This window comes from Dryas octopetala, chromosome 7 (genome assembly GCF_963921425.1).
Source record: "Dryas octopetala chromosome 7, drDryOcto1.1, whole genome shotgun sequence".
In the NCBI taxonomy this organism is placed as follows: Eukaryota; Viridiplantae; Streptophyta; class Magnoliopsida; order Rosales; family Rosaceae; genus Dryas; species Dryas octopetala.
This window is the reverse complement of record NC_141372.1, coordinates 7,515,621-7,542,646: the sequence shown is the minus strand read 5'-3', so window position 1 is coordinate 7,542,646 and position 27,026 is coordinate 7,515,621. Positions and strand designations below refer to the sequence as shown.

The following is a 27,026-nucleotide window of genomic DNA, read 5'->3' as shown; positions in this document are numbered from 1 at the left end:
GAGCCACCCATCCCCTCTCTCTCCCCTCCCCTCTCCTCTCTCTCTGCCTCACTCACTCTCCCTCTCTCTCCGAAACCCCAGCCCCGACCCGCCCCGTCCCGAGCTCCACCTTCATTCAGATCTAAGAGAGAGAGAGAGAGAGAGAGAGAAACAGAGGGGGAGAGAGTGATAGAAAGAGAGAGATGAAGCTAGTGGCCAGAGAGGGGAGGCGGAGGGAGGAGGGCTAAAGGCTGGGCTTGGGCTGGGGTTTCGGGGAGAGAGAGGGAGAGAGTTAGAGAGAGAGATGAGAGGGGGTGGGTCGGCGGCGTGGTGGCTAGGGTCGGCGGCAAGGTGGCTGGGGTCGGAGGGGTGAGTGGCTGGGTTGGGTGGGTCTCGGAGGGAGGGGTGGGAGGCGGAGGGTGGCTGCTGCACTAGCCCATGCAACTCCATTTGTTTTTTTTTTTTTTTAGTTTTAATTTTTTTAGTTTTTTTTTAAATAATTAGTTCATTTTTTAAAATTTATTTCATTTTGTATTATTTTTTTGTCCACGTGGCATGTTTCTAAGGGTATGTTAGTGTGCCACGTAGGCACTTAACGGCCTCCCCGACGGAATAGTTAACGAAGGTACTTGGGTGTGCAAAATCAGTAGTTAAGGTACTTCTGAGCAACTTTTTTTTATTAGGGTATTCAAGTAAACAAGGGTGTATACTTGAGGTACCTGCGTATAATTTGCACTTTAAAATTTATATCCATTTAGCATTTGGGTATGTGTTAAATGAATCAAGACCAAAGACTTCACAGTACAATGTAAGAGTCCCTATCAGTGAGACTAAAAGAAAGAGAGAAAGAGAGAGGATGCTACCTGTCCCTATCATGGAACAAAGTTTTCCTTATAATCTAATTTAAGAAACACAACCTTTGTATAAGTTTTTCTTATAATCTAATCTGAGAGACAAAAACTTTGCATCGCATTATTAGACATGATGTGGTAGCGGCCGTAGCGCATTAATTAATAATTAATTAAAGGGATTACTACCATTTTGCTCCCCAGACTATTACACTTGTATCAGTTTGCTCCCCAGACTTCTAATTTGGAAAATTAAGGACTCTGACTTTTTCAATTTTGCCAATTAAGGTTCTTTTGTCAATTTACACATTTTTTATCCAAATCTTTGAGGGCAAAATGGTCCCTTCCAATTAGATCTTATCATTTTTTCCTCATGCATCATTTTTTCTCTTTTATTTCTTGCTAAATTTTGCTTGATCATCTCGAAATTTTAGATGAAAAATGTATAAATTGACGGAATAACCTTAATTGGCAAAATTGAAAAAGTCAGGGTCCTTAATTTTCCAAATTAAAAGTCTGGGGAGCAAACTGATACATGTGTAATAGTCTGGGGAGCAAAATGACATTAATCCCTTAATTAAAAGCATTACCTTTCAAATCAACATTTTCTTATAGGAAAATACTTGGTACTCATATTTAATTTATTATTTCTTATACATATATATTCAAAACACGATGTTGTTTTCATATTGAAAAAGAATTGTGCATTGATGTTGTTTTCATATTGAAAAAGACTTGTGCATTTTGACTTTATTAGTTTATTGTATAGAAATCTAAACGACAAAGTGTTAGACCAATAAACAAGACCATTAGATAGAGATGCTGAAAATAATTTTATTTAGAGATAATTAGACTTAGGTATTTTATAAAAATAGTTTTTAGATGGAGATCGAGAATGTTTTAAAATTTATAAGAAAATTTTTTTAATTCATAATAATTTATAAAAAAAATTTTAATTCATAATAAAGTCTTTTTAATTTATAAAAAAGTTCTTTTAATTCATAATAAAGTCCTTCCCCGATTTGAAGGGTATTTCTCCTTCTAGGGTATAGAGTGAGCTTTGTAGAGACTGTATGTTAGGTTTTAACTCCGAGATTTTGGGCGGAACTCAAAATTTTGGAGTTAAAACCTAACATAAAGCCGTTAAAGTTAAAACCTAATATAAAGCCGTCAAAGAAGAAAAATAAAATGACTTAATTAAAAACCCTAAATCACTACCAGTCTTAGTCTAAGAAAGACTCATAAAATGGATTATACTCTAAGTCTCCCTTTTATTTATTGGCAACACTATAATTGAAATAATAATTTCTGTAACAAGCTACACCTCAATTATGGATAATGATGATGTTAACTTAGATATGATCTTTTAGTATTTTCCTGAAGGAGGTTGCTTTAAACTATTCATAAATCATTTTGTGTTCAAAACTAATTGTTTAGAGCAGACTATCTATTTAGCATTTGGGTACATGTTAACTGAATCTTCTTGATCCTGTTAATGAAGTTTATGACATTCATGCTTGCTAGTGGAAGTTTCATGGTACTTGCCCCAGTGCTCTGTTTTCAGCTTTATTTTTTATATTTTTTGGAAATGCTCTGTTTCCAGCTTTCAAAGGGACTTTTACTTTTCTTTTAAAAAAAAAATGGTAAAATACAATTTTACTCCCTGTATTTTTTCCCGAAAAAGCATGTAGTCATCCTTCTTAAAAAAATTTCAATATGATTCTGGTGTTTGTTCCATTAACAATTATAGGACAATTGTTAACTTCTGTCAATTGAATTAACGATTTTGACATTGTAAAGCTCGTGTGCAGAGGCTTAACTGTCTTTTGGTCATTATTTTTTTTAGTCTAATCTTTTGAAAATTTGGATGTGATCACACATCTTCTTCTATTTGATTAAAATTTGCCGATGGAACGAATTTAGTATTAAATAGAGTACAAACTTATGAAGTTTTCTAACAAAATAAAAAAGTAGGTTTGAATTGTCATTGCAAAAAACGTAGTTGCATTGTTTATTTAGGTGCGTCTATTGTTTAAATTTTATGGCTCCGACACCGGTCCCTGTATACCAAAGATTATTATATGCGAGTTTTTAGCTAGTTAGTTTTTTTTCTCTGGGCCTTGGCTCTCCCTCCTACCAAAAAAAAAGATTATTGTATGGGAGGTTATGTGTGTGCATGGGTTTCATACGACCAAATCCTTAATGTTGGCTGTTTGAATATGAATTTATTCGCATGCCCTTCCAAATTTTGCTAATTCATTCGTTACAAGTACAACCAAATTCTGATGAGCTTGGATCTTTACTATTAAACTATTAAGGGCAAATTACACAAAAGTACCTCAACTAACCACCCTATATCACTTGAGTACCCCAATTACTGATTTTGCACTCCCAGGTACCTCCGTCAACTTTTCCGTCAGGCCTGCCGTTAATTGCCTACGTGGCACACTAGAAACATGCCACGTGGACAAAAAAAATTTTAAAAATAAAAATGTTTTTAAAAAATAAACTAATTATTTAAAAAAACAAAAAAAAAATTAAAAACTCAAAAACTCAAAAACTCAAAAAAAAAAAACAAAAAAATGGAGTTGCAGGGGAGTTGCAGCCAGCCTCCCTCCGCCTCCCACCCTTCCCTTCGCCTCCCACCCTTCCCTCCGAGACCCACCCAACCCAGCCACCCACCCCTCCGACCCCAGCCACCTTGCCGCCGACCCCAGCCACCACGCCGCCGACCCACCCCTTCTCTTTCCACGCCCTTCTCCTCTCTCTCTCTCTCCCCGAAACCCCAGCCCAAGCCCAACCAGAGCCTAGTGACCCACCCCCTCCTCCCTTTGCCTCCCCCAGTGACCCACCCACCTCCCTCCCATCTCCGGCCACCAGCTCCATCTCTCTCTTTCTGTCATTCTCTCTCCCTCTGTTTCTCTCTCTCTCTCTCTCTCTCTCTTATAGATTTGAACGAAGGTGGAGCTCAGGGCAGGTGGGCGGGTCGGGGCTGGGGTTTCGGGGAGAGAGAGAGAGAGAAAGAGTGAGGTACAGAGAGAAGAGATGGGAGGGGAGAGAAAGGGGGTGGGTGGCTCGGTCGGGGAGAGAGAGAGAGAGAGAGCGAGGCAGAGAGAGAAAGTGAGGGGCGAGGAGAGAGAGAAAGTGAGGCAGAGAGAGGAGAGAGGGGGTGAGTGGTTGAGTGGGTCGGCGGTGTGGTGGGTGGATCGGCGGCATGGTAGCTGGGGTCGGAGGGGGGGATGGCTGGGTTGGGTGGGTCTCGGAGGGAGACTCCTGCAACTCCTTTTTTTTTTTTTTTTTAGTTTTTAATTTTTTTTTTTTTTAAATAATTAGTTTATTTTTTAAAACATTTTTTGTTTTTAAATTTTTTTTTGTCCATGTGGCATGTTTCTAGTGTGCCACGTAGGCAATTAACGGCAGGCCTGACGGAAAAGTTGACGGAGGTATCTGGGAGTGCAAAATCAGTAATTGAGGTACCTACGATCAACTTTTTTTAATTGGGGTACTCAAGTGATATAGGGTGGTTAGTTGAGGTACTTTTGTGTAATTTGCCCAACTATTAAATTATTCTAACTCGGTGAGCATGGATCTTTACTATTAAACTATTCACAACTTGGTGAGCTTGGATCTTTACTTAAACAATTAACCAAATTTTAATTCACCAATTAAGATGTATGCAAGAAAGGATGAATATGCTCCAAAAGTACTAATGATAAAACAAATACATGACTATAACTAAAACTGAAACAAAAACAAGTAAAATTAAGTAAAGGATTTGGATTCGTACTAATATTTCATCACCTACATTCTATGATCATTCATCAACAAATATATATATATATGTGGTATTTAATATGTACTTGCCAAATCAATTATTATGGTTAGAGATGTTCACATAATATATAATCCATACATCAACTATAACTAGTACTCTCACATAATCGTGTTGCTAATTAATTGGATTTATAAACATATGATTCGATTTCTTCAAAAGCAATACGAATTTTTCATACTCAAGCACAAATTTTGTTATCAATATCTATTTATATATAGATATAGGTATAGTTCTTTCTTATTTGTTTTCTCTCTCAAGCCCATGGTGTGCCAAGATTACCTTACTAGGATCATATTTCCTATATTTACTATGTATCTTTTGTTTGTTTGGTTGTGCGTATCTATTACCATATGCATGATATAGTTGAGATATTTGACTGTTGATTTGATTACCTACCCACTCACCTATTCGGTTGCAGGTTGATGTTTTAAAGAGTTTGCTTTTTTGTCTACTTGTGATTATAACTTAGTCTTTGGTTTATATATTTCTTTAATCTATGAATAAGATTTTCAATACTGTTATTTGGTGTTGACTAGCTGTGTGTCATCCCTAACTTATTATTATTGCTCAGGTTGGTTTGTGTGATTCTTAAATTGATTTACGTGCATCTTTATCAATTTAATTACACTTTATTTGATTAAAGTAACTAACATTTTTATTGATCAAGTATACGTACATATCCATTTAAAACTGCAAGCTTCTATACTTGTTTCATTGATAAAGGTTATGTTTATATTAATCTACTTCATATATGAGTATTATCATATTGAACCTTTAATTAAATATAGGGTTAATTACATATATATACCTCAACTATACACCAATCATCAGTTGAGTACCTCTGGTTTAAAAACTTTCATTAGGGTACATCAACTTATGTTTTTTGTCAATTGAATACCTCCGTTAGTCTGACCGTTAGGAAGACCGTTAAATGCCTACGTGGCGCTGACGTGGCACACGCGGACCCCACCATTAAATATTAAAAAATAACCACGTAAACCAAAAATAATAAAATATTAATAAAACTTTGAAAATGATATAAAATATTAAAAAATAATTGAATTTAAAAAAAAAAAAAACAAAAGCCCAGAATCCCCACCGCCTCCCCCGGCCTCCCCTGCACAACCAGAAAAACATCTCCATCATTATACAGATCACAGATCCCTCAATCAAATCCCCAGTTGTTTTTTTCTTTCTTCTACTACTCTCATCATCATCATCTTCATCCACCCTTAACCACCAAAATCAAAATAAAATTAAAAAATCATTATCATTATCTCTTTTTTTCTTTCTATGAAAAAAATAAACGCCAAGAACTCCAAAAACACCAAGAACTCCAAACGTCTAAAATTAGAAGAAAAAAATATAGCCCAGACCCCCTGCACCTGCCCCCAGCCACCCCTCCTCCCCACACTCATCAATAACACGCCTCAAAGGTACGCCGCCGTCGTCGCTTAGAAGGGCAAGACCCACCACTGGATCAAATTTGGGTTGCTCTGCATTTTCTTTTCTTGTTTCAAATCTGGGTTTTTTTTTTTTAAATAAATTTTGTAAACAATACATAATTTTTCTTTGATTGATTTTTAAGGAGAGAAAGGGAGGGGGTCGTCGGACCGGCGAGGAGGTGAAGAAGGCAATCGGGGCAGTGAAGGACCAGACGAGCATAAGCCTCGCTAAGGTCTCCAACAGCAGCAACAACGCGGCCAACCTGGAGGTGACGGTCCTCAAGGCCACGAGCCACGACGTCGTTCCAATCGAGGAAAAATACGTGAACGAGATCCTGAGCCTCATCTCGTCCAACGAGGGTTACGCGGCGGCGTGCGCCAGCGCCATCGCCAAGCGCGTGGGCAAGACGCGCAATTGGATCGTGGCCCTGAAATCCCTGATGCTGGTCTTCCGCATCTTCCAGGACGGCGACCCCTACTTCCCCATCCAAGTCGTCCAGGCCATGAAGCGCGGCGCCAAGATTGTCAACCTCTCCAACTTTCGCGACGACTCCATCAAATGGGGTTAGGTGGGAGGGGGGTGCGACAGGCCAGGGGGAAGAGAGGTTGGGGTTAGGTGGGAGGGGGGTGCGACGGGTCAGGGGGGTTTTGGGGAGGGGGGAAGGGGCGAGGAAGGTGGAGGGGGTGGCCTGGGTTTGCGGGGGAAGGGCGGGAAAGGTGGGGGGTGGCTTGGGTTTGGGGGGGAGGGGCGGTGGCCTGGGTGGGGAAAGGGTGGGGGAGGAAGGGGAGGGAGGGTGCTAGGTGGGGATTGACTTTTTTTATTTTTTTTCAATTTTATATAATTTTAATGGTTTTTTTGATTTTTTTATTAATTTTGGTTTAGTGGTTATTTTTAAATGTTAAATTAATATTTAATGGTGGGGTCCGTGTGTGCCACGTCAGCGCCACGTAGGCATTTAACGGTCTTCCTAACAGTTAGACTAACGGAGGTATTCAATTGACAAAAAACATAAGTTGATGTACCCTAATGAAAGTTTTTAAACCAGAGGTACCCAACTGATAAGTGATGTATAGTTGAGGTATATATATGTAATTAACCCTTAAATATAATATTTTTATTGCCTCTGTTAATATGTATGTACTATATCTTTTATATTTTCTTATTTGTACATATTTATATTATTATCCAATATTTGCTTTAAATATGTGATTTTTATCACCAAGTTTATCTAGATTAAATATTCCATGATCTTGAAATTGATTGAGAGGTCTAAAGTTCCTCAATCCTAAGTGAGTGCCAAAAGAGCCTCCTATGCAAATTGATTGAGAGGTCTGAAGTTCTTCAATCCTAAGTGAGTGCAAAAGGAGCCTCCTATGCAATCAAGGACTTATTGTTCCTTTTGATTTTGAAACCAAAAGTTCCCATGGACCTACATATTTCAAAGCTGAAATTAAGCTTATTGGATCCCAATTATATGAGCTAATATGTTCACATCATTGGTTATCATGGATCCTGATAAATTATTCTTTTTGTTATGTAGTGTCCGAAAAGATGTCAAATCCCATAAAAGAGATCGAACCTATAGTTCCTTGATCCCTATGATATTTATTGAGGGCCAAAAGTTTCTCAACCTCAATGATCATAATTTACTATTCCTTGATCTTATGAAATTGAGGGTCAAAAGTTCCTCCATCCCAATGATCAGAATTTACTATTCCTTGATCCTTATGAAATTGATTGAAGGCCAGAAGTTCTTCAACCCCAAAATTAATGATTAGAACCTATAATTCCTTGATCCTTGATTCTCATCAAATCACTTGAGGGTTAGAAGATCCCTAATTATTAATACATCGTATGAGCGGCAAAAAGTGATCCAAATTTTATGAAATCACATGAGAGCCAAAAGTGCCTCAATTCTTATTCAAAGAGAGCCAAAGTGTCTAAATTCTTATTGCTTGAGGGCCAAAGTGCCTCAATAATTATAACATGAGAGTCAAAGTGCCTTGATCCTTTTACGATTGAATGAGAGCAAACAATGTCTCAATTCTCATACGATATATTAATGAGGGCTCAAAGATCGCCAAATTTTATAAACTCTATGAAGGCATTAAAGATCTGCAATATTTGTACAATTCAAATGAGGGTCAATAAATCTCAATTTGTGCATATTAAAATGAGGGCCTATAGCTCCTCAACCAAATTAGGAATTGAAAATTCCATGATAAAATAGTTTTTGAAAGATCGGAATAAAAATTCCTTGACCATGAGTTTGAAAAAAGTTTCATGATTGTTACATGAAAATGCATATATTTAGTGCAATTGTAGGGTTTGCAACCCTAATTAAATGCTATGGGCCAATAATGCAAGGAACAAAGTTCTAACTTCAAAATGCCTAAGAATTAATATGCATTACATGCAAAAGCTCTATTGGAGCCCGTTCTATGAACAAGATTTTGGGCATATACGAAAATATATCATATGAACTTGAAGTTCATGTTCTTTCAAGAACCTATTGTTCTATGATCTTATAGCCCACATTTTGAGGCTCATTGAATTGATCAAAATCGGACATGAACTTAAAGTTCTATTTATATATTGAATCCCTATTGGATTGTTTCAAAATTTTCCAATGTTAAACATTGTCAAGTTTAAGTTTGATGGTGATTATCTTTTATGGATCATTGAATATTGATATTAAGATCCATATAAATGACTCAAAAATTCTTTTGATCCTATAGAATTTCCAATGGAAATATGATATGCTAAACCCATAAAGGGTGATAATTTTCCTGCAGATAGGGGGAGAAAGGCCGATTCTTGTAGAACGGCGTGAAATTTATGAAAAACATCATCATCTTTGATTGATCCTAAGTATGAACTTATAGTTCAAAGGATCATTCACTTGCACAAATTGCAAGTCAATTGTTATATGTGTTAATACAAATAAAGTGACAAAGTCACATGCTACGGTTGCATATGCCCTTATTCAGGATGATATCCCTATAGGACAATCTGATAATACAAATAATATGAATGGCACGCCTAATGCGTTGTAAATAAATAGGCTCCCAAAGGTTCAGACCATATGGAAAGGTCCATACAAGCCCAATTGATTATATCTACATTCTCTAAATGATCATCCAAATGAGATGACAGTCTTAGAAAAGACACAAGTCTATGAAATGAGAATTAAAGCCCCAGAAGTGGCTTAGAAAAAATTGGGTAAAATACGATTTTGGTCCCTGTGTTTTTGTCTCGAAAACGCATTTAGTCCCCATGTTTTAAAAACTTTTCAATATGATCCTTGTGTTTGTTCCATTAATAATTATAGGACAATTGTTAACTTCTGTCAATTGAATTAACGATTTTGACATTGTAAAGCTCGTGTGCAGGGGCTTAACTGTCTTTTGACCATTATTTTATTTGGTCTAATCTTTTGATCCTAATTAAAAGATAAATGATAAAGAAGAAGAATGAGGAAGAGTATATGCTCCTTCTCTCAAGTGTCTTCTTTCTACTATTTCCTTTTTTTTCGCTCCCTCTCTTACTTTCTGCAAAGTCTTTCAAACCTTTCTCTTTGGATGTGATCATACACTTCTATTTGATTAATATTTGCTCATCTAATAAATTTAATATTAAATAGAGTACAAACTTATGAAGTTTTCTAACAAAATAAAAAAGTAGGTTAATTTGAATTGTAATTGCAAAAAACGTAGTTGCATTGTTTATTTAGGTAAAATACCCCTAGAGAAGGATAGAGCTATGCAGATCGAAAAGGGTTTTCCATTTCACTGTTCAATCGATCCAACCCCCAGGGACAGAGCCACTCCAAAGGCTGGGTAGGCTGTAGCCCAGCCCGACTTTAAGAAAAAAAAAAAAAAACATTCTTAGGCATGTATTCTAAGCCTAAGCCCAGCCCACTCCTGCCACTTTTTCCAAGTTCAGACATAACTTTTTTCCTCTTCTTGCGTTTTTAACTTCTGTTCAGTCTGACTCTCCACTCCTATCTTCTCATTTTTAAATTTTTCTGTTTTTTTTTTTCCAAATCTTCCTCATATCCAAGCTGGTTATCTCTCAGTCCAGATATTCAGTTCTTCTTGTTGTTTTTGGGACCATCTTCTTCTTCTAAGCCTCACAACCTCATTCACCCATAAACCCCATATATTCTTTTTCTCTTCTTTTAATTTTTAATTTTTTTTTAGGATTTGATAATAGTTTATTTAAGTTTTTAATTTCATTTTTAAATTTGGGGTTTAATTTAGGTGTGGTTGGAAGTTCCACTGCATCAGCTCCTCAAGTTTTTAATTTATTTAATTTCTTCAATCTTCACTATAATTTGCTGCGTTTGTCATTGATTAGCTTTGGTTCCACTATTTTCTTAAATGCACATTCGATTTGGTGTTGATTTTAGAGGGATTTTACTGGTTTTCTGATAGACATTATGAAATTGTTAGCTTGTGTAATAATCGTAGTACTGTTGCTTTATGAATCAGAATTAGTGGTCAGTGAACAAACTAAAGTATAACAGGAACTGAAATTTCAACAAAAACTTTCATTAGAAAAAATAAAAAAGAAATATCTTAGAGATTTAGCTCATCATACTTTCAAATCTTGACTCCGCCCCTGCCAACCCATGGAAAGTCGAATCCCCACTGCCTCCTTAAAAGAGAAATGTCCTGAACCACTAGACGATGGGGGCATACTTGCACGACCGCCGTCGATCATACTATGCTCATAGTACTTGTAAGGAATGAATTTGCTAAAACCAAATACCGATGGTTTCGTGTGCTATGTACATGCAATATCAAAGTTTTTTAACAGAAATCGACAAATCAAACACATGGTTGACAATTTCAAGCAAAAACCAAAAAAATGGAAAAAAACGAGTTTTGAACGTTGAAAACAGGGACTCTCACTTTCTATTGCATTAGAAGAAATGATGTTGCAGACGAGTTAACTAATAGTTGAACTTTAATAGTTTGTCTATTTTCAACTATTAATTAATCAGAGCCAAATTTTAAATTACACCAAAAATCCATTTTGAATCAGATTGGGGTGATTCTTGTTTTAAAGTATTCATCAAGATGTCTACTTTTTATGGTCAAAAGAACAATTTAATTACTCATTCCCAATCAATACAGAATCACAAACTCGTAAGATAAGGTCGATGATTATCAATTAAAAACATTTTGTGCATTCTCTATTGAAAATGCAACGTTTGATTCCATGCATACACAGCTGGTAATTTAACTGGATCGACAATGTTCCATATATGCCTAACAGTTTGGTCCTCAACTCAGATAGATAGTCATGTCAAAGAAGGACATGCATTCAGGACAAATTTTTCCAGACCCAAAAATGGAGGGACAATATATTTTGCTGATTTTGATTACCCAACAGAGCTTGTAAATTCGAAAGGGTTCCATTATTCTTCCATATGGCCAAAAGTTTGGTCCCTCGGTCGGCTCAAATACGGCAAAAGGCAAGATCTTTTTTTGAGTAAATAAAGCTCAAAAGAGCAAATAACATCAATAAAAACCACAGTCATGAATATATAGCTAAACAAGAAAGAAAACCCCAAAAACAATCCATGATATTTTAAGTACGTGCATGTCCATGCAAGTTGACCAATCCCAATTCCCAATTAGCCAATTCACAACTCCATGATGTTTCAATTGGGAGTAATTGAGTTATTGGCAGAATGAGAATCAGTCAAAGTTCCCATCCAAGCAGGTGGCAGCATCCCAGTCTGTTCATGAACAGTATTGAACAACGGCGGCAACATCTTGTAAACCCCGGCAACCTCCTTCATCGCCACATTACCGCCAGCAGCTCCGCCAGTGGCCTCTCCGCCTTGGCCGCCATTAGTCCAAATGCTAATTTTGGGCTGAAGCCCACGCACGGCCTCAGCATTGATCTTGGCGATATCTTGGAACATGCCATTGTTGAGCATCAAGAAGTCCCTCACGGCTGCATAGTTGCCTCTTGCCGCGTCAAGAAGAGTGCGTAGGTATACGCCTTGGGCTTGTCCGAGGGCCATGAGGCCCTCGGCCTCTTTCTTCTTTGCATAGAATTCTCCATCGGCACGTTGTTGACGAGTGTAGAATTCTGCCTCGGCTATTGCTTTCTGTGCCTCGGCCTCTTTCTCCCTTTGGTAAAGAATTGCTTCCGCGGCTTTTTGCTTCTTGTAGAACTCCCAATTTGCCTCTTGTACCTTTGAGAATTAGAATTGACCATGCTCGTGTTAGATAAAGCCATATTATGGATTATTAATTAGTAATTAGTTCATTACTCGACCTAATTATACTTGGATGCAAATAATATTAATTTAGAGAATTTAATTCACCAATTAAGATATATGCAAGAAAGGATGAATATATATGCTCCAAAAGTACTAATGATAAAACAAATACATGACTATAACTAAAACTGAAACAAAAACAAGTAAAATTAAGTAAAGGATTTGGATTCGTACTAATATTTCATCACCTACATTCTATGATTATTCATCAACAAATATATATATATATATGTGGTATTTAATATGTACTTGCCAAATCAATTATTATGGTTAGAGATGATTCACATAATATATAATCCATACATCAACTATAACTAGTACTCTCACATAATCTTGTCGCTAATTAATTGGATTTATAAAACATATGATTCGATTTCTTCAAAAGTAATACGAAAAAGCACAAATTTTGTTATCAATATCTATTTATATATAGATATAAGAATTAATTAATAATTACTAGTTCTTAAACTTTAGGCATTTATCTAGCCTTAACTACGATATGGCATAATGTATAAATAAGCCGGCCATATATGACTTATAGCAATTCTATATGGCTTCAAATTTTGAATTTGGGTCTTACATATTAACAAAATCAATGTCATGGGTTAAGCAGAAAGGGATCGATGTGTTTTTGAAGGGTACGATACCTTGGTTTCATACTCAACACTGGCCTTACTCAAGAACTCAGCCTTAAGCTTCTCTGTCCTAGTCAACGCATTCATCCTCTCCACTTCCTTCTGCAGCTCCGCATCCCTCAACGCCACCGCCTTGGCCGCCTCGACCTCCGCCACCTGCGCCTCCTTAGTCCACCCGGCCTTCTTCTTGGCCAGCTCGGCGTTGGCCTCCGCCACCTCAGCCTCCCTATGGTTCTCATACACCTTGACCTCCGTCTTCACCCTAACCTCCTCCTTCTTCCCATCTCCCTGCCTCTGCGTTGCTATGATCTTGGTCTCCGCATCAATCTTGGCGGCGTTCTGCAGCGTCTGCCCCTCCCTCAGCTTCGACCCGATCTCCCCCTTCATCCTCGCCTCCGCCACGTCGACCTTGGCCTGATTGGCCGCCTCCATCTGCGTCTTCTGCCCGAGGTACGAGAAATACTCGTGGCCCGCCACGTCGACCAACTGCTTGACATTGGCATTGTAAATCAAGAGCCCGAACTGATTGAGTTCGACCTGGACTTTCTCGAATACTTCCTCCTTAAACTCTTTGGTCCCTTTAAAAATCTCCTCCATGGTCATGGAGGCAGCGAGGACGCGAGTCTCGCCCTCGATGATGCCCTGAACGAGTTCGTTGCAGTGGTTGGAGTGCTTGTCGTGGCGGGAGATGAGCTTGGCGTACTTTTGGAGGCTATCCATGTCCTCCACGCGCGGGCCAATTGTGAAGACGGCGGGGAGGATGAAGGGGAGCTTCTCGGCGCTCATGGCTTGGACTTCGAACGTGTAGTTCACGGGGGACACGTCGAACTTCATCCAGGACTGGCCTGGGAGGATCCATGCCTTCTTCGTGATCTTTATGTCATCGATTCCGATTCCGGTGATGGCCAAGTACTCGGAAGGGCTCGCTACTCTATACATCCTTATGCTTCTTTAGGGTTTAAACTTTAAAGAGAACCAAAGGAGTATATATATATATATATATATTGAGACTTAGCGTAGACTCTAAGGAATTAGAGAGAAACACTAATTTCTTAAAAACCCAAATACGTTCCAATTAGAGAGAAACAACTAGAATCTGCTCATTATTGCCTTCCCTTTTTGTTTATTCGTTGAATTTTGATTTAGTGTACCACAAAACTTCTCCTAATTGTAAGAGGAGTTCGTTAATAGTTATCTCCCTAATCAACAGGTGTAAGACACACCTATGTTATAAAGGAATAGGTTTCCCTACTCGTCTTTATGGAGGAATAGGAAACAGCGTCCTTCTAATATTGAAAGACAATTAGACCAATGGACAAGACAATTCGTTGGAGCTGAGATGCTGCAAATAATTGTATCCATTAGCAATACCACATAATAATAATAATTGAGATAATAATTTCCGTAATAAGCATACCAATTACTGCATAATGATGTAGTTAGCTGCTCTTTAGTATTTCCCTGGATGAGGTTGCTTTGAACTGTTCATAAATCTTTTTTTTTTTTTAAATAATAATTGTTTGGGGCAGACTATCTATTTAGCATTTAGGTACATGTTAAATCAACTTCTTGATCATGTCAATGAAGTTTATGCCATACTTGTACGTGTAAGTTGCATGGAACATAGCAATGCTCTGTTTTTAGCTTTCAAGGGGACTTTTTCCATTCTTTTTTTGTTTTGGCTCTTTGCTCAAATGTCAACTTTGCGTTTGATTTGCCAGTTCGTGATATCAAAACTAGACAATGGACAGTGCTTCGACCAAAAAACAAAAGACAATGGACAGTGCACAAAACCATCAATATTTGGTTGTACACTTGTACTTGAGTAGTGGTTAATCAACAGCTTTGTGCGTACACTCTACTTGAGTAGTGGTATGAATTTGTATACGGCCTAGGAAAGCTGGCATATGTCAACAGTTTTGTTTCACAATTCTATACACACACAGCTGAGAATTAACTCGTTTAAAAAGCTTTACATACTGGCTTAACAATTTCTTTTTGGTCCCTCAACTCAGATAGACATATCAAAGTATCGAAGGATAAATTTTTCTGGAGCCAGAAAATGCCAGACATGTTCACAGAGTTTGATTACCCAACACAGCTAGTAAATTTGAAATGGGCAAAAGCTTTGGTCCCTCTGGTCAAATGCGGCAATGAACTTTTCTTTGGGTGAATAAATGACTGAGCCACAATATACAAGAAAGAACCCAAAAACAATCATACAAACACACACAATCGAGCATAGGGCAAGAAATGGTTACAAGGAAAACGGCACATTATCAATCACTGCAAGGTTGGTAGCGGTGGCCCTGGTGGGCTTCAAAGCAAGGAACAGAGTACATATACCTTAAATTATCACAACGAAAATGCACGCCGCCTATTTTTATTTAGCCCACCCTTACAGCTTCCATAGACACAAATTCAAATTTGTACAAAATATACGTAGGGCTCATAGCTCACTTAGAATTTTTGTGTTAACCATTTATATGTAAACTTCATCTCACACTATGCATGTAGGAACCATCATTCGGCTCACAAACAATAATTTTTGGTAGGTCACAATTACAAGGGAGGTAATAAGCCAATACTATAGGAAACAAGCTGGGGTTTCTTTGATATACATGGCCCCTTCAAATTCAACATTATGCCAACCAGAATCATCAAAAGTGCCATGCGTCTGATAGAATACTACAACTCAAAAAAGAAATGAGACATTCCAAAATGGGAACATGATAGCACATCGTGAGCCTAGTTGGTACAAACTGCAGTAGAAAGGCAGTTCATTTGCCGATGCACACCCACACAAATACACAATGGCAACATTACAAATAGAAAATAGTAATTAATCTGCATAGCAAAATTCAAGATCATGATTCATGAAAACAAAAAACTTTAAGTTCATCATACATTGATTAAATAGTAAAGGAGGAAAATAAAATGGCAAAAAACAGTTTCATCTTTAAATAGTAGCTCAATCCTAGTGTACTGATTGCACAAAAGTAACACTAACAGAACGCCTGAAACACTAATAAGCTCATATTCCAGTGAATGCCTTTTTACCACCTCCAGAAGAACCAGCTGGAACCACTTTCAACACATTGAACCTCACTGTCTTTGACAATGGCCTGAAAAATTTGAAAGAACAAAATAACAGACAAAATGAAAAATAATCAATGGTTAATAGAGAAACAAAAAACTATATATCTAAAACAACAAATGGTAACAACTCCAAAATATTTAACAAGAAACATGTTTAGGATCTAACCTGCACTGGCCAATGATGACATGATCTCCCTCTTTCACACGGAAGCATGGTGAAATGTGGGCTGGAATGTTTGAGTGTCTCTTCTCGTACCTAAAAAATAGTGAAAGATTAATTTCCCTGTCGTATTACAAGAGCAAAATTCTAGAATTTTTCATATTGATTTGGTCTCACCTTTGGTATTTCTTTATATAGTGAAGGTAATTGCGTCTAACAATGATGGTCCGTGACATCTTGGCACTGTGGCAAGTACCAGCAAGTATGCGACCCCTGATGGAGACATTGCCAGTGAAAGGGCACTTCTTGTCAATATATGTTCCTGCACCGACAGATAAGCAATTCTTTAAAACAAAAGATTAATACCAAACTTGTTTGATGATATCACAAGCCAATATACCATTTACATTTAGACAACTTCTAATGCGACTCATTTACCTATTTCACTCAACTAACAGAATCATCATATGCACACATGAAATGCTAACAAGCAACATTTCATTTCTGATTAATAAGTTGTAGAGCTTATTAATTCACACATGAAAGTACGTCAGGGTTATGTAATTAAGCATAGAAGAAAATGAACTTAGTAGGTATTTTCAATTAAATTATATCGGCATTTAGAGTACAAATCCAGGTTTCAAACATTATCTGCCATCTCGATACTTAAATTTCAAGCTCATACTAGCTAAGAACATAAATTTATATCGACAAAATGACTGTATAAGTTCAATCAAACACTAGAGTACATAGATAACCAAAAACTAGCAAATCCTAAATTGTTCACTGTACAAAAAGTCTAACAAACAAACTAGATAAGAAAATGGAGCATATGTACAACAATTTGAAATAAGCAAAACCCAAAAATAATAACTATGAGAAAAGCATTGAAACCATCAATAGCATCTCTGGGTGTCTTGAACCCCAACCCAACGCTCTTCCAGAAGCGATTCCCGCCTTTTCCTGGCCTCTTTCCTTTCCCTGTTTTCTTTGAGCTGAAAATTTTCACATCAAATCCATAATTATACATCACCACATCAATTTTCTCTTAATTATATTCTTTATTTTATTTAGAATAAACAGGGTATTTTCAGCTGAATCAGATAAACAAAAACATGTACTATCTCGGATCTGAATTTCTGAAAATATTAAAGAGGTAAGGTTTTGAAATCACTTGGTTAATTACCTAAGGAACACCTTGGGCTGCTTCAAGAAGGCCTTCTCCGTCTACAACACACACGCATAAAACGATAAGTTGAGGGACAACAGCCAAGGGAATTACAACCCATTTCTGAAATAGAGAAGCCGAGAAAGGGTGGTAGGCGATTTACCTGTTCCGCCATTTTCAAGCTTTGTGGAGACTTGTCGAAGCTGACGACGCCGTAAATGGAGGCTGAAGAGCAAAAACCCTAATCTAATAAGCAGCGGAAAGGGAGAGGGCAGGGCTTGAAAGTTGAGGCGAATATATTTGGAACCCTAAATGTGTAATGACTAAAATGACCTTATGTCAGTAAGTGAGCTCCGCAAAAAGGTTGAACAAATCTTGGGCCTCTTGTTTTTTAGGATAGAATGATGGGCTGCTTTGGGCTCACCCAAGTTGTTAGCCTATATTTTATCGAGGGCCCGTCTATTTTGTCCACACTTTTACGTACGAATAATTAATAAAATTATTTAAACTATCTTAACCAATCATCTTTCTAATAGAGATGTGACTCACTTGAGTGAGTCCCACACAAATAAGTAGCACATCAATTATAAGAGAAATTATTGTGTATGACTGTAACACCACGTGGCATAATAACATGGTATTACCAATTCACTTAAATTATAACATGTGTATAATAATTAATTTCTAAAACCCTAAAATCTATTTAAAAAAAAAACCTTAAAATCATCCACCGTGTTATAATTTGGATGGATTAGTAACACTACGTAATTATGTCACATGATGTTACGATCACATACAATAATTTTTTCAACTATAGAGATTGTTAATAAGCGATCAGTTAAAATAATCCAAATAACAATCTTCGTAAATAATAATATAATGGTAAATTTATTATTGAGTGTGTAGAGAATCAAAATATAAGTAAGAATCCAGATGAAAAGAAAATATTTAGAGAAATGTTATCTACCATCTTCTCCAACATTTATCCTTTATTATTCTCTTTTCATAATGTATTTTCAAAATTAGATTTGTTCATTTTTTAGATAACCCTTTAAAGATCAACTCTGCAAAAAATAAACTAAATCGAAATTTATTTGGTTATGTAACTGATCCAATAAACATACGGTTTTGGCAATAATTATATTCATCATCTGTTTATTTGATGATGGTTACATGATTAAACAATTTTCAATTTAATTGATTTTTTGCAAAGATGATCTTTAAAGTTTTAATAAATGAACGATTTTGATAATGAGACTACACTGTTGAATGATAATAATAAATAAAAAGGTCAGTGAAGAAGGTAAAAAAAATAAAGTAGATAACATTCTTCAAATATGTATTAGTGATAATAAGAGTCGGTATTGTATGTGACCAAAAAAACAAAAGTCAATATTGTAGAAAAGTCCTTAATGACATTAAAAATTGCTAATTATCAATACAATTCTTAGAAAAATTGTGACGTGCTATAGTTGTTGTGACTCGTGATAAAGCACTTTACCCTTATAACTACTTGAGAGTTCAACGTCCGTTCTCATTCTTTTCCTAATACTTTAGGTAACAAGTATTCATTTTAGAAGGCTATTGTTCAAAGGCTTATTACCTCTATTGGACTATTACCCTTGTATAAGGATTCCATAAATCCTATAGATTATGGGTGGTATACGGTTGGTAACCGAATCGATCCATAAGAACTGACACCGAATCAACAGAGGTTGGAGGCCACAAAACAGAACCGTTGTCGAGCCGAAGACAGTCGGTCATCGACTTCTCAATGTTGGTTGGCGTTGACAGGCGGTGCAGTTTGGTCGATTTGGGTATTTTGGTGGTTTGAGGGGGTGGCATGCACATCACTTTCGACACTGATCTTTTCGGAATAGTTCAGTTGGCCAATTGAAACTGATCTTCATTGAACACAACAAAAACCGACAAACTAAAGTCGATCGGAACAATCGATTTGTCGATTGGTGGTTCAAAAATCCCACCCCAACTAATATAGATACGTCAAACCAAATAAGTTCCACTTTGAAGCAAAACATTCGATCTAGCCTCATTTATATTGGATAAACCTGAAAGACTTTAATTAAGTTGAAGCTAAACACCTTAATACTCAATTTGGTTGGAGCGTAAATTACTAAATTGTTGTCTTCAGCTCCAATGATTGAGACATGAAGTGGACTTTAGCCCAAATTGAAGTTTATACAACTGTCAGTCCCATGCATTTAAGGCCGCGTACGGCTCAACTCGAAAATGACATAATCACCAGAGCCTGGTGAAGATTTAAGGCCCAAACATCGAAGGCGGGAAAATGGAAAAGCCGCGAAAACTGCCTGAGATTGCGGTCCTACGTGGACTTAAGTTCCGAAAGTTCTTTTTCTTTTTTAAAAAATTGGTAATTCCTCGAGGAGCGAGCCCTTAAAAGGCTGACGCGGTTTTTGGGACCCAGACAATTGCTTTGTTGAATTACTACACCTTCTTGGACAACTTTTCCTGATTGCCGAATGTGGCCTTCGCATTCGGTGGGATTTAATTTAACGATGAGGTTATTTTCGTCAAAACAATCACCGGCGCGAAAAACCAAAAGTGACCGTGGAATTACCGAATTACGGATAATAATTTGGGGCTGGAAATATCAAAAACGTTCCTCTCCCTCCATTCCCATTCCAAGACCGTTACTATTCAATCCTCTTCCCACTCAAACCCAAACCCACCTCTCTGTCTCAGTCTCTTTCTCTCTCTAACGATGTCACGTTACGCCTCTCCACCGCCCTCTACTCTTCTTCTTCTGGTGATTTTCCTCATCTTCCTTTCTTGGCCGACCTTCCTTTTCTTCTCCCATGGCGATTCTCATTCAGGTACTATGCTACTTGGCTTTTCCCACGCATTTCCTCAGCTGGGTTTCTTCTTTTTCTTGACGTTATTCCTTGTTTGGGTCTTCCCTTCAAGAAAGAACCAAGAAAGAATTGAAACTAAGTAATTCTTGGATAGTACATTGTTCACTGATTTGAGTAATGGAGTGTGTTCATTTTTAATGGAAAATTATAATGACCCACATACCGATTTTGGGTTTTTTCCTTTAAGCTTATATTTTCTTTATTATCTTTTTTCTACTGATTTTCTTTCTATTTTTTTTGCAGGGTGGGATTGGGATTGGGATTTTCATTTTGGGGAGAAGTTTGAAGTGGGGTTTTCACGGGGGACTGGGAGGTCCCTTGTGGAGGGACCCATTGGTGCACCGATTGAGAGCTCATCGATGGTGTTAGCTGCAGAGAGAACACGCCGGAAAGATCCTCTTGATGGATTCAAGAGGTACACAGGAGGCTGGAATATCAGCGAGCACCATTACTGGGCTGTAAGTTCATCACACTTTTTGAAGATTTTTTTTTAATAATATTTAAGTATATAAAAAAAATACTAAATGCTAATTGTGCCATTTTGTTGTGAAATTATTAGAATATTTTCAGCACTTAATGACTTGTTATTGACTTGTTGACATACGTAACCTTAAGATTGTCATTTTCTTGTAGTAACCATACCCTTTTCTAAGATGTGCCAACAGTGTTTGTTTCACTACCATATTGCAAATACACATCATCATATAATTTTTTTTACTGTTCTTAAAGAAGTACATGCAACTATGCAAGGTATACAAGAAAAAAGAGTTTTAATGAGACACAAGTATCTCACACATCATTCATTTCATACTTTAACCATAATCCCATTATCATGGAGAGTGAATTTCTCTTACCTCGATGTGGGTGTAGCCATACAAATGAAATGCACAATCCTTAGTACAATCTGTTCGTGTTTGACTTTGAGGTCTTGGTCTCATTCTCATCATAGATATGTTTATTATTAGTTTTGTGATTGAGGATCAGTCATTCTATTGGGTTTGTGTTTCATTTCGACAAGGTATGGTTTTCAGTCCTTTAGGTGACATGTATGTTATTTTTGATCCCTTAATAACATTTCATTTGTGTTTAGTCTGAACTCTTGAATTTTTTTTCATATACTGTTTGTGCGAATGCAGTCTGTGGGTTTTACTGCAGTACCCCTGTTTACCATTGCTGCAACCTGGTTCCTGGGTTTTGGTTTGTGCTTGCTGGTCATCTGTCTCTGTCACTTTTGCTGTGAGAGGCAGACTTATGGCTATTCTCGAACAGCTTATGCTCTTTCTCTTATATTCCTCATACTCTTCACCATTGCATCAATGTACCTCTCTCTCTCTCTCTCTCCATATATGTACATATTGTTGGTTTTTTGTTTAGCTGTATTTTTTAAAAAACTGATGTGCTATTTGGTGGTTACAGCATTGGATGTGTTGTGTTATACACTGGTCAAAAGAAGTTTCACCAGAGTACAACAAATACCTTAGAGTATGTTGTACATCAGGCAGATATTACGGTTGGACAATTAAGGAATGCATCAGATTACCTTGCTGCGGCTAAGCAGCTTGGAGTGGATCAAGTTTATTTACCTTCGAACATTCAAACTGATATCGATCAGATTGGAGGAAAGCTTAATTCTTCTGCTAGTACCCTTGCTGAGCGAACAAGGGAGAATTCAGCTGACATACGAGATCTCTTAGATTCTATGTAAAATAAAAATCATAGGCCTTTTCACGTTTATTTTTCACTTGTTCCTGTCCTTTTGAGATTTAATCTGATCATAAATGGATTATCTTAATGTACATGCAGGAGACTGGCACTTATCATAATTGCTGCCATTATGCTTCTCTTGACATTTCTGGGATTCTGTAAGTTGCTTTGATCTCAATCTTTATTAAGATGCTATATTCTGGTTCTGAAACCTCTTATATAGTGGAACTTATTCATTTCTCTATTGTGACTTTTTGCTCCAGTATTTTCAATTTTCGGCATGCAGTTGCTTGTGTACATGTGAGTGAGAAGTAGATGCAATATCTCATTTTCCTTTTCTGTCATTTCCTTGGTTTCGTTTAGTTGAGTATATTTGCATTAAATTTGTGAATTTCTCTGATGGAACAATTGTATATTAATTGTTGCAGCCTGGTAATCACAGGATGGATACTTGTTGCTGGAACATTTATATTGTGTGGCACATTCCTTCTTATTCATAAGTAAGTCTTGTGATGTAATTATCCAGTCCGAAATTCTTTTCCCCTTCAATATATTTGCATGACTGACTAATTTAAATGCGCATTTATGTACATACATAAATTTTTACCTCGACAAGTTTGTCTTACTAACCTTAGTCTTTAGATTGATTTTTTTATTATTGGTTTTATTTCCAAAAAGAGAGATGCTTGGTTCATGGTTTCACAAAATCTTCTTCCATGACCGGACTATTCTTCTGGCTTTAACATTAAGGTCTTGACAGTAATTATGGTTTGATACTTTGATTTCTTTTAAACCGGTTACTGTGGATGGATCTGCAATGCTCTAAACCCAGTTTCAATTGGAGTGTCCTTTGAGAACATTGATAAATGATCTATTACCAATTTCTTAGAGCCTCTTGTTCAGTCCCTTCCTAAGTTTGTTGTTTCCTTACTGCTAATCTTATGGCTGGAAAGCTAACTGTTTCTTCCCTTTGACATACTAGTGTGGCTGCTGACACTTGTGTTGCAATGGATGAATGGGTTCAATACCCCACTGCTCATACAGCATTAGATGATATACTGCCCTGTGTGGACAGTGCAACTGCCCAAGAAACCTTGTTGCGAAGCAAAGAAGTCACTTCCCAACTAGTCAATTTGATAAACGAGGTCATCACCAACGTCTCTAACATAAATTTTGCCCCCAACTTTGTGCCAATGTACTTCAATCAATCCGGTCCATTGGTGCCAATCCTCTGCAACCCGTTTTATCCTGACTTTACTGATCGAGCTTGCACTGCTGGCGAAGTGAACTTGAACAATGCAACTGAGGTAAAAATAAACTGGACCCTGCAACATTAGTACATAAATACTTGATGGATCAAGTTTTAGATGCATTTAGGATAGCCTGCCAAATCTTAGCTGAATTGCATTACATTTATAGACCAATTGTGCAAAGAATTTAGATGGTTTTCTCTAGTGCTAGATCCATATAGAAAGCTCAATACTTTTACTCAAATGTTTGTAGGTTTGGAGCAACTATGTCTGCCTGGTTTCACCAAGTGGGATTTGCACCACAACAGGGCGTTTGACCCCAACTTTCTATAGCCAGATGAGTACAGGAGTGAGTCTGAGCAATGCCTTGTACAATTATGCCCCTCTACTGGTTCAACTACAAGACTGCACATTTGTTCGGGAAACTTTTAATGACATTTATAGGGATCACTGTCCTGGTCTAAGAACATACAGTAGGTGGATCTACATTGGGTTGGTGCTGGTCTCTACTTCAGTCATGCTCTCACTCCTCTTCTGGGTGATATATGGGAGAGAACGCCGCCACCGGGTTTATTCAAAAGAGGCTGGATCAGCTCAAGGTACTGAAGGGGAAAAGGATTCGTAGAAGAGATTTTTGCAGCATTCCACTGCTCAACATTATGACATAGCCTTTGGATTCTGTTTGGTTTCAGAGTTCGTACATATTGGATGCTAGTTTTGTATGTGCACTTCCTGTTATACAATTGCATTTCTTTTTGGCCCACAACATGTTCACAATCACAAGGGGTTATGGTCCAACGATTTTAGCCCAACTAGTATTTGGGCCGAATTCTCTATCCAAGAGTTAAGGGCTGCCTATTCAGATTGGGGTGTGGAAGCCCCATCTAGATGGAGCTTAAGAAGCCCTTAAACGACGTCGGTTTAGGATTTAAGAGTAAGTTAAGCGTTTTGACTTTAAAATTTATAGAAAATTATGATTTGATTAATTATCAAATATTAATAATTTTTCAGCAAAGCAGCAAGATTATATAGGTAGTGATTTTCGGTGATTTTCAAATATCAAAAGTGCCAAGCTCTCAATGATTTTCCGTTGGTTTTTTTTTTTCGGTTTGTAATATAGCAGTGATTGTTTAACAATCACAGTTGTAACTGTATCAAATTCATAAAAATTCAAATTTTATAAGAGTTTAATACTTTTGATTTAAATTTGGGAGACGAAATTCTACAGTCTAAAGACTAAACATTAAAGTTTAAGCTTTGCAAATGCTGAAAAAACACCAAATTAGTAAAAAAGTTATGACTGTTGAATAGTCATAGTTAAGTTTGTAAAAAAAATAAAAAATTCTCCTGAGCGCTTGGTGAACAGTACTAAGTGCTTGGTAGAACCATTTTAAGTTGATACATAAATTCAAATTTAGTATTTAAAATGAAATGACATAAATATTTTAGTAGTTAAAATGAAAAATATTGAAATTTGGTACCTAAAGGCTAAAGTCAATGAATCTTAAAATATATTATTTAATATATATATTAGAAAAATAATTAAATGACTCAACTTCTATGCTAGTTGTGGTTTCAAACTCTCAATGACAACAAACAAAAGTAACATGATTCAATAAATTGCATTTGGTGCTACAGAAAGCCAATGAAAGCTCGAGCTGTCTGCTCCATTTGGTCACCCATACTTGCAGTCATCCATGTGCTAATGCGAAAATCTATCAACAATTTGGGCCCCAACTTCCTATTATTGCAGCTCCAACATGTGGAGGAATAACCCAATGCCTTCAATAAAACACTATTCTATGTTTTTTCATTTCAAAAGAAAAGCACTATTTTTGATCAAAGACAACATAAAAAAAGACCAGATAATTAAAATATGAACGTTGTTATACTCATCAAATTATTATTATTTTTTATATGAAAGAGGAGAATTGGATTTAGAACTTCTCTCAACATTAGTGAGAGAAATACTATTAGATTAATAATTAGTTGATTTATACTAATTAAATTTATTTACGAATTTATGTTCACTAAATAATTTAACAATGTTTCATATATTTAAAATTAAGACCATTTTAAACCTCATATAAGCTTTAAGCCTTTAACATAATACATTATTTGTTTAAAATTATTGTTGAATATTGTAGAAGCAGCTTAACCACTTTCAGAAACAACCATCTCAATGTTAGAGAAAACTCCTCTTGAAATTTCATGTATATTTAAATGAATTGGAAGTAGAGGGGAGGGGACAGGTATTGGTGAGTTGACAAAATCAAGTTTTGGAGATTATAAGTATCAAAATTAAATAGCATTTTAGATTAAGTACTAGTTGAGCAGTCAAACAAATTAATAAAGTAAAAGGAATTAGAATTTACAAATATTACATCACATGTCACTACAATAAAAATAAAAATAATAATACATCACAAATATTACATTAATTTATACTATTTTGTATTAAAAAAAAAATCAATCCAATCACAACTTAACTGTGACTGTCTTGATAAATTGAAAGAGACAACTCACAACACTATATTATATATTATTTTGAGTAAAAATATTGTTTTGACCTCTATTTATATTATATTGTAGTATAATTTTTCTAAAAAAAATTCAATGAAGTCACAACTTAAATGTGACTGTCGTTCAGTCACAACTAAATTTAAAGTTTTGAGTGTCGTACAGTCACAACTAAATGTGAAGTTGAGACTATATTAGCAAATTTTCAAGATAATATAAACGTCTTAAGGGTAATTTTGTAATTTTGTCAAAACCTTATAAATTTTAACTAACACTCATCATATGTGGGCCAAAGGATAAAAATGTTAAATGGAAAAGGCTCAAATCAAATGGGCCAACATATTTGTGACATAATCTAAAAAACTACATTTAAATTTAGTAGTTCAATTGAAATATTATATGGTATTCATGCTATACCAAAAAATTATTGGGATTTGATATTTAATCATAATTTTCTAAATAATTTAACAATGTTTCATATATTTAAAATTAAGACCATTTTAAACCTCATATAAGCTTTAACATAATACATTATTTGTTTAAAATTATTGTTGAATATATTTGTAGAAGCAGCTTAACCACTTTCAGAAACAACCATCTCAATGTTAGAGAAAACTCCTCTTGAAGTTTCATGTATATTTAAATGAATTTAAATGAAGTAGAGGGGAGGGGACAGGTATTGGTGAGTTGACATAATCAAGTATTGGAGATTATAATTTAATTTTAATCATTTTGGCATTTTTTTTTTTTTTGGGATCAATTAGTGATACAAAAGCATTATCATTTTTTTTATATTTTTTTTTCTACAATTTAAAATATATATCTTAGGTGAATTAATTTCAGTCGAATGATTTGGAATTATTTGTTTCTATAGTACTTTCGACTTTGGACTTTGAACATGTCTACAAGATAATGCTTGCGTGCATAAGATAATGCAGGTACATTTTCTATGAACAAGAATCATCTACATGATATTATGATGTAATAAACAAGAATTTCTAAGAAATAATGGACACAGTCACACAGCCGGACAGCCCTATTAACAAAATGGAAAATTTACTACTCATTGAGCAAAGCCATTCCATTATTGGTGGTTTATGACAATTTTGAGGTTATTCTAATATCTAATAACTTTTGACAAAAAATGGGAAGTTAATTCAAATTCATAATTCTAGTGGAAATGAAGT

The 27,026-nt window shown here is 36.2% G+C and overlaps 4 protein-coding genes across 4 annotated transcripts; 1 reads left to right on the top strand and 3 right to left on the bottom strand.

Moving 5' to 3' along the window:
• Positions 1-10,603: 10,603 nt before the first annotated feature.
• LOC147279210 (uncharacterized) lies at positions 10,604-10,820 on the bottom strand (the record flags this gene model as incomplete). Its single annotated transcript, XM_086252010.1, has 2 exons — positions 10,604-10,639; positions 10,740-10,820. Coding segments are annotated over 2 exons (117 nt in total), but the record flags the coding sequence as incomplete, so codon positions are not given.
• Positions 10,821-11,702: 882 nt separating this feature from the next.
• LOC147279209 (flotillin-like protein 4) lies at positions 11,703-13,983 on the bottom strand. Its single transcript, XM_086251913.1, has 2 exons — positions 13,057-13,983; positions 11,703-12,322 (listed from the first exon to the last, which is right to left on the bottom strand). Exons 1-2 carry the CDS (start codon positions 13,981-13,983, stop codon positions 11,780-11,782), a joined length of 1,470 nt encoding a protein of 489 aa, XP_086108039.1. The 3' UTR covers positions 11,703-11,779.
• Positions 13,984-15,873: 1,890 nt separating this feature from the next.
• LOC147279208 (small ribosomal subunit protein uS17) lies at positions 15,874-17,773 on the bottom strand. Its single transcript, XM_086250148.1, has 6 exons — positions 17,635-17,773; positions 17,490-17,530; positions 17,198-17,298; positions 16,481-16,625; positions 16,310-16,399; positions 15,874-16,169 (listed from the first exon to the last, which is right to left on the bottom strand). Exons 1-6 carry the CDS (start codon positions 17,644-17,646, stop codon positions 16,079-16,081), a joined length of 480 nt encoding a protein of 159 aa, XP_086106274.1. The 5' UTR covers positions 17,647-17,773; the 3' UTR covers positions 15,874-16,078.
• A 2,878-nt stretch (positions 17,774-20,651) lies between these two features.
• LOC147279207 (uncharacterized) lies at positions 20,652-24,058 on the top strand. The gene is made up of 8 exons (XM_086251332.1): positions 20,652-20,823; positions 21,502-21,683; positions 21,782-22,066; positions 22,169-22,227; positions 22,333-22,369; positions 22,498-22,569; positions 23,052-23,376; positions 23,573-24,058. Exons 1-8 carry the CDS (start codon positions 20,725-20,727, stop codon positions 23,942-23,944), a joined length of 1,431 nt encoding a protein of 476 aa, XP_086107458.1. The 5' UTR covers positions 20,652-20,724; the 3' UTR covers positions 23,945-24,058.
• The last annotated feature ends 2,968 nt before the right edge of the window (positions 24,059-27,026 follow it).

Bases quoted from the DNA above. Each gene is read 5' to 3' on its own strand.
- LOC147279209 (XM_086251913.1), bottom strand. From the start codon at position 13,983: ATGTATAGAGTAGCGAGCCCTTCCGAGTACTTGGCCATCACCGGAATC. The intron at 12,323-13,056 runs GTATCGTACCCT...TAATTCTCAAAG, and splicing joins GTGTTGAGTATGAAACCAAG to GTACAAGAGGCAAATTGGGA.
- LOC147279208 (XM_086250148.1), bottom strand. The intron at 16,400-16,480 runs GTGAGACCAAAT...ACTATTTTTTAG, and splicing joins TATATAAAGAAATACCAAAG to GTACGAGAAGAGACACTCAA. The intron at 16,170-16,309 runs GTTAGATCCTAA...CAAATTTTTCAG, and splicing joins GTCATCATTGGCCAGTGCAG to GCCATTGTCAAAGACAGTGA.
- LOC147279207 (XM_086251332.1), top strand. From the start codon at position 20,725: ATGGTGTTAGCTGCAGAGAGAACACGCCGGAAAGATCCTCTTGATGGA. The intron at 22,228-22,332 runs GTAAGTTGCTTT...TTTTTGCTCCAG, and splicing joins CTTGACATTTCTGGGATTCT to TATTTTCAATTTTCGGCATG. The intron at 22,570-23,051 runs GTAAGTCTTGTG...TTGACATACTAG, and splicing joins ACATTCCTTCTTATTCATAA to TGTGGCTGCTGACACTTGTG.